The sequence below is a fragment of the Triticum dicoccoides genome, chromosome 6B, assembly GCF_002162155.2.
Source record: "Triticum dicoccoides isolate Atlit2015 ecotype Zavitan chromosome 6B, WEW_v2.0, whole genome shotgun sequence".
In the NCBI taxonomy this organism is placed as follows: Eukaryota; Viridiplantae; Streptophyta; class Magnoliopsida; order Poales; family Poaceae; genus Triticum; species Triticum dicoccoides.
Genome location: NC_041391.1, coordinates 225,762,496 through 225,772,579, shown reverse-complemented (window position 1 = coordinate 225,772,579; position 10,084 = coordinate 225,762,496). Strand labels below are relative to the sequence as shown.

At 41.5% G+C, this 10,084-nt stretch overlaps 1 protein-coding gene across 1 annotated transcript; it reads left to right on the top strand.

The window, feature by feature from the left end:
• Positions 1 to 6,455: 6,455 nt before the first annotated feature.
• On the top strand, positions 6,456 to 9,121 carry LOC119320452. Its single transcript, XM_037594538.1, has 2 exons — positions 6,456 to 7,891; positions 8,721 to 9,121. The coding sequence occupies exons 1-2, from the start codon at positions 6,547 to 6,549 to the stop codon at positions 8,945 to 8,947; spliced, it is 1,572 nt and encodes a 523-aa protein (XP_037450435.1). The 5' UTR covers positions 6,456 to 6,546; the 3' UTR covers positions 8,948 to 9,121.
• The last annotated feature ends 963 nt before the right edge of the window (positions 9,122 to 10,084 follow it).

Genomic DNA, 10,084 nt, shown 5'->3' with positions numbered 1-10,084 from the left:
TTTGTAGCCTACTGGAGGCCGTGGACAGCGCTGACCGTGGGGTGGGCTGTGATGTGGTAGGTACGTGGCCGGGTACACCGGGCACCCATTAGGTGTCTCGGAACCCTGTTCACATCGTTCGGGGCCGTATGTGGAAACCTCGGCCGGACTCCCTGCGGATGGAACCTGAATAGGCGATAAACCTGGACTAGAGACTTGAGTGTTTAGGTAGGTCGTGGTCTACACCCACGTCGGCTTTCGCTTGAAGTCTGCCGAGCACATGTCGTGTGCAGACGCTAAGTGGTGGAAACATGTATGAAGAAGTACACCCCTGCAGGGTTAACATCATCTATTCGAATAGCCGTGTCCGCGGTAAAGGACTTCTGGGTTGCCTATAACAGTTCATAGACAAGTGAAAGTGGATACTCTAAAATATGCAAGATAAGCGTGAGTGCTATGGATGGCGTTCTCGTGGGGAGACGGGAGCGGATCCATGGTGGTGTATTGATATGGTGAATATGTGGACTCGTGTGCGCCACCTCAAAAGAGTTACTTGCAGTCGTAGTTCAGGATAACCACCGAGTCAAAGCTGGCTTGCTGCAGTTAAACCCCACCATCCCCTTTGTTGATAATGATGCATATGTAGCTAGATCTGATGTAAGTCTTGCTGGGTACATTTGTACTCACGTTTGCCTATTTTATGTTTTTGCAGAGAGACGTCAGTCTCGTTAGTAGTTCCGCGTGGACTTCGACGTTTAGCTTGTTACCTCAGCTATGATGTGCCCTCGGCAGGATCTGGTAGATAGTCAGGCTTTTCAGCCTTTTTCATTTGTAGATGTCTGTACTCAGACATGATAAGCTTTCGCATGTGCTTGATCTGTATGCTCTGAATGTTGGATCATGAGACCCATGCTTGTAATATCGCGCTCCTCGGAGCCTATTGAATAAATACTTGAGTCGTAGAGTTATGTTGTGATGCCATGTTGTATTTACACATATCGAGCATATTGTGTGTATGTTTGAAATGCTTGGTATGTGTGGGATCTGACTATCTAGTTGTTTATCCTTAGTAGCCTTTCTTACGGGGAAATGTCTCCTAGTGCTTCCACTGAGCCATGGTAGCTTGCTACTGCTCCGGAACACTTAGGCTGGCCGGCATGTGTCCTTCTTCGTTCCTGTGTCTGTCCCGTCGGGGAAATGTCACGCGATGAATACCAGAGTCCTGTTAGCCCGCTACAACCCGGTTCACCGGAGTCCTGCTAGCCCAGTGCTACAGCCTGGATTCACTCGCTGATGACCGACACGTTCGATGCTGGGTCATGGATGTCTGTCCCTGTAAGTCTGTGCCACTTTGGGTTTACGACTAGCCATGTCAGCCCGGGCTCCTTATCATATGGATGCTAGCGACACTATCATATACGTGTGCCAAAAGGCGCAAACGGTCCCGGGCAAAGGTAAGGCGACACCCGTGGGAATACCGTGCGTGAGGCCGCAAAGTGATATGAGGTGTTACATGCTAGATCGATGTGGCATTGAGTCGGGGTCCTGACGTAGCACCTTGCTGCAAGCCTGCAACGAGCGGTGAGTAGGATTTTCCCGGGAGCTCCTATGGGGGACCTCCTATTCGACGTGTTTTGCGTCAAACAGTTTCGCGACGCATAAGGGCACGTGCGACTGGGCTGGCCCATTGGTGGTGTCGCGAGCAGACTACTGGTAGCCTACTAAAATAGGCAAAAGTGCTGGATTCGAACACAGGATCTCCTACACATATGCTAGTGTTGCTAGCCAAGTGAGCTGGCGTGGTTTCTAGTTGATATACCAGCGCCAACTTATAAGAACAAACAACTACCGGCAAATCCGCAATATTTTAAATTTCGAACTCAAACACTTTTTTAGAACGGGAATAGTTTTATAAACTCAACTACTTTTCAAATCCGTGAATTCTTTTTAGGAAACTCACATTTTCTGAAAACAGTTATTCCCCCTTGAATGTTATTTTCTGTACGTGTAGTGTAGCATATAGATTTTTAAAAAATTGAATGTATTTTGGAAAACACAAAAAGAAATTTTGAGGAAATGTGAACAAAATTTTGATTATCAAACAGATTTCGAAAATTTGGTGAACATTTTGGAAAACAAGAACAAATTTTGTGAAGGTGATTTGAAAAAAGTGTACTTCTTGAAAGTGTATATGTTGAAAATGTGCAAGCATTTTCTGAACACATTTTCAACAACAGGAATATTTTTTCAAATACATAACAAACTATGAAATTCTGAAGAAAAAAATTGAAACCGCAAACCTTTTTTGAATTTTTGAACAAATATCTGGAAAAATGGAACAATTCATGAAATTCCGAATAAAAAATATAACTAAGAACATTTTTTCAATTTGTAAATCAAATTTAGAAACATGAAATATTTTGTTAATATGTCAACAAATTTTGGAAAGGAAAATACTTTTTAATTTGTGGACAGTAATATTTTTTGAAATTCCCAAACATATAACAATTTGTGAAAAAAATTTAATCACGTGAACATTTTTTGAATCTGTGAATTTTTTTGGAAATTGGAACTTCTTTTGAAATAAAATATTGGGTTTTGAACAAAATTAAAAAACATGAATTTTTGAACTTTTATGTAAACATGAACACTTTGCGAATTTGTGAACAAAATTTTCAAATCATGAACATATTTTAATTTTTAGAACAAATTTATAAATGGAGAACAATTCAGAAAATCTTAATCAATTTTCTTGAATTTGCAAAAAAAATTGAAAACATGAACGATTTTGAATTTGTGGACAAAAAAAAATATATTTTTTGAATTTGCGAATAAATTTTCAAAACATGAACAATTTTTGAAAAGAAAATTTCAAAACAGGAACACTTTTTGAAAATGACATATATATTTTGAATTTTTAGAACAAAATTTGTAAGCACAAACAATTTTTGAATGTGTGACAAAATACGAAGAAATAACCTTTTCTGAAATTCCCAAACAATTTTTGAAAATGTGAATATTTTTTGAATATACGAACAATTTTTGAAAATTGTTCTTTCTTTTGAAAAACCTTCAAAATTTCCACAAATGGTTGTCTTCCAAAAAATGTTCGTAAATTCAAAAATTGTTCACATTTTTCAAAGTTAAGAACAATTTCCAAACATGATTTTTTTAAATATAAAGTAACCTTGAAAAAGAAAAACGAAAAAGAAGAAAAAAAACAGAACGAAAAAAGAAATGAAACTGAAACAGAAATAAAAAGAAACAGAAAACCGGAAAAGAACCCACAAACCGGTTCCAAAACCGGCTGGCTGTTTAATGTGGTTGTACGTGCAGGTCTACCTAACTGGGCCGGCCCAACGTGTCGCTGCTCGGTCGCTCGCGTGTGCGAAGCGCCGGCAGTTTGACGCAAAGAGCGGCAATGGGGTATTTTCTATTTGGCGCTTAAGCGCCCGTTCGCAAACGGGCGCCTGCAGGCGTGGCTGGTTGGGCTCGGCCCAGTTAGCTCTACTCCCTTTTCTGCTAAAAAGGACAAAATGACAGCGTGGTTAACAATTCAAACCTGCGACCCCCCCTCAACTGTTGGCTGTTCTAACCACCCCGCCAACTAGTGCTTTCCTGTTAACCTTCTAACCTATTCTTCTTTTAATTGATAGTTGTTTTTTTTTCTTTTTCCTTTTTCCTTTTTTTCCTTTTTTGGTTTCTGTTTTTTTCGTTTTCCTTGTTTTCCTTGACCGCAAATACGTGAACTTTTTCTCATTGATGAACTTTTTTCCCAAAATCCATGAACTTTTTATGAATTTCGATGAACTTTTTATTTCATTTTCGATGAACTTTTTTGATTTTGATGAACTTTTTTCAAAATGGATGAACTCTTTTTTTATTTGCGATGAACTATTATTGATTTCGATGAACTTTTTTCAAAATAGACGAACATTTTTTAGAATCAATGAACTTTTTTTGAAATTAGATTAACTTTTTTTCAAATTTGATGAACTTTTTTCAAAATTGATATACTTTTTCCAAAAATTTATGAACCTTCTTTAAAGAGATGTATTCCCTCCGTCCCAAAATTCTTGTCTTAGATTTGTCTACATACGGATGTATCTATTCACATTTTAGTGTTAGATACATCCGTATCTAGATAAATCTAAGACAAGAATTAGGGGACGGAGGGAGTACTTTTTTTTCAAATGGATGAACTTTTGTTTGCAGTTGTAAACCTGTTTTTATTTCATATTTTTTATTTCGTAAGAAATAGGAAAGTGGGTGGTTTTCAGAAAAAATGGCTGCTAGCGAGCGGCCAAGCTAGCGACGGATCTAGCGATCGAACTCAGCGACCGTTTTCGTTTCCCCGAGCGAGCGAGGGAGCGCACTCGTGGGCCAGCCCATGCCAGCGATAGTGCAAGCGCCAACTTGTTAACGGGCGCCTGCAGCGCTGACTAGGGGGCGCTTCAGGCGCCCGAAACTCTCTCTGGCGCTCGCTACGGCGCCCAGTTGGGCCGGCCCACGAATAGCGCCGAGCTGCGAACTCAAAAGTACGCAAAAAATTGGAAAACGACACGTACAGGCCCCGAACACAGTACACCTTCGAGTTCACCACATACGACACCACTAGCCACTCGACCTATCCTGTTCCTGTGGGTAATGTTTACTAACAGCGGCAAAAGCTTAATAAACAAATGTCACACGCTATTTTATTTCACAGAATTTTTTGCAAAAATACCATGAATTTGAAAAGGTTCATGGATTTCGAAAACAATTATTCATATTGGAAAAAAAAAATCAGAAACCTAAAAAGAGTTCATTAGTTTTCAAAAAAGAGTTCATCAAAATTTGAAAAAAATGTCCGTGGATTTTGAAAATAAAAATCATCGAATTTGAAAAAGGTTCATGAAATTTGAAAAAAAGTTTATTGGTTTTTAAAAACGTTCATCAAAATTGGAAAAAAAGTTAATGGATTTTCAAAAAATATTCAACGAACTTGAAAAATAGTTCATCAATGGAAAACGTTCATCGATATTGAAAAAAGTTTACGATTCTCTAAGAAAAGTTCATCAATTTTGAAAAAAGGTTCATCGCATTTCGAAAAAAGTTCATCAAATAGCTGGCCGACTTCTCTTCATGGATCACCGTTCTATATAGTTGGCCGACTTCTCTTCATGGATCACCGTTCTATATAGTTCATCAATGGAAAACGTTCATCGATATTGAAAAAAGTTTACGATTCTCTAAGAAAAGTTCATCAATTTTGAAAAAAGGTTCATCGTATTTCGAAAAAAGTTCATCAAATAGCTGGCCGACTTCTCTTCATGGATCACCGTAACTCACGCCGACGACGTGCCACACGCACAGAATAACCAGTTGAGCTACTACCTTCGACATGCAAAATTTACCATGAAACTATTAATACATAATTGAAGCCGCACTGTTCCAAAAAAAAACCTGACGAACAAAAAAAAGAAGTTTCACGAATTTGTTTTAGAAAAAGGTTCCTGTATTCAAAAATGTTCACTCATTTCAGGAAAAAGTTCACGGATTTGAAAGCTCATGAAATTTTAAAAAGGTCAGTAAGGAAAGTTCAGTGTACATCAAAAAATGTTCAATGGGTATTTAAATAGTTTTTCAGCGCATATCACAAAATTGTTCAATGTGTAGTTAAAAATTGTTCAGATTACATTAAAAAAATGTCCAATGTATAAAATCTGTTCATCTTATATAAAAAATGTATAATATGTTTTAAATTATTTCAATGTATATCACAAAAATGTTCGCTGTGTAGTTAAAAATTGTTCGACGTACACCGAAAAAATGTTCAGTGTATATTTGAAAATCGCTCGTCATATATAAATTTTTGTTCCTGTTCTCAATAATTTTCACGTTTTAAAAAGTTCATGGAATTTTAAAACTTTCATCGAATTTTAAAAATAGTTCATCAATTTGAAAAAAGTTCATTCAATTTTAAAAATTTCATGAATTTTAAAAAATTCGCATTTATTTTTTTAACAGAAAGAAAAAGAAGGAAACGGGCCGGCCTAGCACGACGCGGGGGTATGCGCCCGTTTGCGGCAACAGAAGAAACGGGCGCTTGAGGCGCCCGTTAGGAAATGCCGATTTGTGTTGTCTCATCTCAAAAAACAAAAAAGAGGATATGTGACTGTAGGACAGAGATCCAATGGCTTCCCCATAACAAGTCACGTTGTAACTGGCGGGCGGGCAACCGTTGGATGCAGAATGGACGGTTCAGATTGAATACTGTACCGCGAGCACTGTGTATGGTACTATAGACCGGGGTACTGTGGATGGCCTACTGTAGACGAGTGTAGCTCGTGGGTGCTGTTCACACAGATCTGTCCGTTGATCCTTGATCGGACGGTGTGGAGAGGGGAACCAGCCATCATAGTGTTCACGGTGACTTGCTCACAACAAGTCACTGGATCTCAATCCGTGACCGTATATACGTTGTCTCGCAGGGGCGGAGAAAGCTTAACCTTAGCCCCTCAATTTTGCCACCGTCTCTCTCGATTCCTTCCATCCAGTTCCGAACCCTTCTTCCCCTTCTCCCCCATGGCCGCCGCCAATTGGAATCCGCCTACCCTTCCCGAGTGCGACGGTTACGACGCCGCCGTCCTCCTCGACACGCGGTGCTACATAGCCGATCTTCACAACTGCACCACCGCCTGGGGCACCACGAGCAGAGGCTCCCCGATCCAGGTGACCTTCTGCGCCGCCCGCCCGCCTCTCCTCTCCCACTTTTGCCTCCGCTGCCCCGACCTGGACTTCCTCCGCTCAAAGCCTATAGTCGTCGCCACCGACGCCGACCTCGTGCTCCTCCGCGTCCCCATCGACCTCAAGGCGCCCCTTGATGCACGGTCCTGGGACTACTTCGTATACAAGCCGCAAGCCCATCAGCTGGACCTGCTCCCGAACCCGCACCCCATGAGCTTCCACGACTCTGCGACCGCCCTCCTCAGCCGCGAAGACGACGCCTGGTACGCCGTCGCCGCCATCAGCAGTTGGTGCCCAGTGTACGAGAGCAATGGTGACTCGATCATTAGGTGGGATTTCCGCCTCCACCTGTACCGCTCCTCCGATTCCAAGGGTTGGATCACCACACCTGTGTCAGTGGAGGAGCTTGTGAGGGACAAGCTTGTCCCGTTGCCTTGCGATGTGGAGGCTGAGATGATGTATCACAAGACGGCCAAGACTCTCCCAATTGGTGGTGAGCGTGGTACTGTAGCCTGGGTGGACCTCTGGCGTGGCATCCTCCTCTGTGATGTACTCGGGGAGCGACCAGCGTTCCAAGACATCCCACTACCTGTACCTGCAAGGGGAAACTGGGGTCGTCTCCTCGAGCAATGTGAGCCCAACTATGTCCGTGATGTTGCCATCACTCGGCACAAAGACACTATCAAGTACATTGAGATGGAAACCTGGCCACCAAGAAAGTTGATGAAGACCCCTGATTCCTATTCGGAATGGGTGCGCTCTAAGTCAAGCATCACTCAGGTGATCCCTGGTGGATGGAAGGCCACAACATGGAGCATGCCAATACCAGTTGGGTCATTCACTGATTGGCAGCTTGACTGTCGAGTTGAAGCCAATGATGTTAGCATGGATACCAGCAACCCGCATCAGTGCAACCTGCTGTCTAGGCTGAGCGGCAGCAACACCGTGCCAATATTGCCGAAACTTCTGATGGCATACCCTACTATCAGCATAGATGATGATATTGTCTACTTTATTTATACTACCAAACCCAGGCACATGGGAAAATTGGAGTTGGTGATTGCTGTCGATGTGAGGAACAAAGCCCTCCGAGGAGTAGCCGAGCTTGATGCCCAGAAGAAGTTCATTAGCGTGCCTGCCTTTTGCACCTGTAAGATCTGCAAATATCCGAGGAAGAATACAGGTAACTAACTTTTGTATTCTGCTACGTGCTCTATGTTTTTGTGTGTTACTATCGGTATGAATGCCCTTCTTGTCATGCTGAAAATCCAGGGACATATAAAGTTTGTTTTGCATTTGATGCTTTGGTAGGGTCTGAACGACCAAGCTGTTTTGTGCTAGAGCTTAGCAAGTTGGCACACTTAATTCAGAGCCACTGCTTGATTATGACAATGTGATGTGATGGGAGGCTATTCGTATGGGTAGTTATGTACAGTTTTTATGTTGTGTTTGTGTCTAACCCTTGTCAAATTGAAGTTACTCCATGTTAAATACTCGCTGAAATAAGTTACTCCACGTTTTTATTCAATGGGAGTACTGAACTTGTGTTGTGTTTGTGTCTAACTCTTGTCAAATTGTGCAAAAGAACTGGTGTGGAAATGGACTCACAAGTACACAGCTCTCAGGTTCCTTCAGTGTTGCTGGATTTTTGTCAAGTTGAGAAACTGTAGGTTGCATTTTTTTTGCGGGAAACTGCACATTGCATTTAGGACATATGCTTGTTGATTAAGTGAATTGCGTGCTTGCCTTAACATTATAATGGGAGAGGATAAGCAGGCAAGAAACTGGTTTCAAGATTTTCCCGGCATGGCTATTGAAATTGAATTTGAGAAGACAACGAGGTCCTTATTAACATGGGCCAACCTGAATAAGTGATTGTAGATGCACGTTTTGGTGTCTTATTTTTGTGCTAGTAACTGACAATAAGGGTACTTCTTCTAGTTGATGGAAAATAAACCAGTTATTGTTCTTGACCATTTTTTATTAACATGGGCTGTAACACTTTGATGCAGGCACAGCAGTAGAGCTTAAACGAACTGAAAAAGAAGCTGTTAAGCGAACTGACAAAGATCTTGGAACTGGTAAACCAACTAGGGTGCATGTGAAGGAACCAACCCGCACAAGGCCGCCTGTGAATAAGAGGGTATTGAAGACCTTGGAGTTGCTACAAGCGAGATCCTGGAGCTGCCCAAGGAGACTTGGTGAACAGACGCCCGATGCTGAAATTGCTATCAAGTAGCTTGTTTAACTGATTTATGAGGATTGTGCCAAAAATAATTATCAGACATGGGTACTTGATTTATGTGGAACTTGTATAGGCTCGTCTCACCAGAGCTTAACTTGTCCGATTGTTATACTCTGAATCCAAGCAACTTTGTTTTATTTCTTTGAGTGACTAATGTTTTACTGTCAATATTTTTGCGTTTGTTATTGTCTGAGAACTTCTTACTTGTTGATTCCGAGTGGTGGAGCAGCAGTATAGCCCCATGCAAGAGATGGGGAGGCCGAGTCAGGCTGCAGGGTCTTCGTCTCTCTGCCCGACCGTCGTATTTTCAATGAACTTGTGATTTATCCACATCTTCCACCTCAGTACCTAGTTTTATGACTAGCAGGCAGAAGGCACTCCGTGCCTTGTAAGGGAGACCGTACTTGCATTTCTATAGTTTATTTTGTTAAAAAAAACAAATAGTGGATCGGGAATGGACCTAGTGGACCGGAAGCTTTTGTTTAGCTAGCGGTCTCATGTAGGTTCTTCAATATTTTTCTTCTGTAGCGCACAGTCGTGTAGCTAATGGGCTGCCACACTTACCTGGGCCATGTTTATTCTGTCTGTCATCTAGTTTCATTGTATGCCTACATTTTTTCTCTGTAATGACATCTTTTGCTGCTGCTTGAGATACAATCTTTTTAGTCGGAGACAGCCTATAAGGTACTGAGAGCCACAGGTAGCTCTTTTGTTCAGTCCGTTTACTATATACGGACCAACTTTACATGATGGTACCAGTTGCAATGTCTTTTTTTTTCTAGTACTTCCAGCAGACTCATTGATACAACAAACACATGTAAGTTTGCAGATACAGAAACAGGGTCAGTTGGCTGAATTCTTAACATGTCAACTGAAGCACTGTCGCCCAAAATCTAGAACTTCCAAAACTGATGAGCTATCGGACCATTCTGATGAATGAGCTGAACCAACAACCACAACAGAGGTCTAGCACAAAAACTTCCAAAATGCGTATCTTATTCACATCAGCTTACTCTGCAACAAATAAAAAATCTGATTAGTTAATAGAGTGTAACGGAAAGAAGAAGAAAGAGAAGTAACTGTGGTGCAAAGGAGGAAAGAACACCTTCACTTATGTGGTGTGCCCAAAAT

Coding starts and splice junctions, on each gene's coding strand:
- LOC119320452 (XM_037594538.1), top strand. CDS start 6,547: ATGGCCGCCGCCAATTGGAATCCGCCTACCCTTCCCGAGTGCGACGGT. Junction 7,892..8,720: donor ATATCCGAGGAAGAATACAG/GTAACTAACTTT, acceptor ACTTTGATGCAG/GCACAGCAGTAGAGCTTAAA.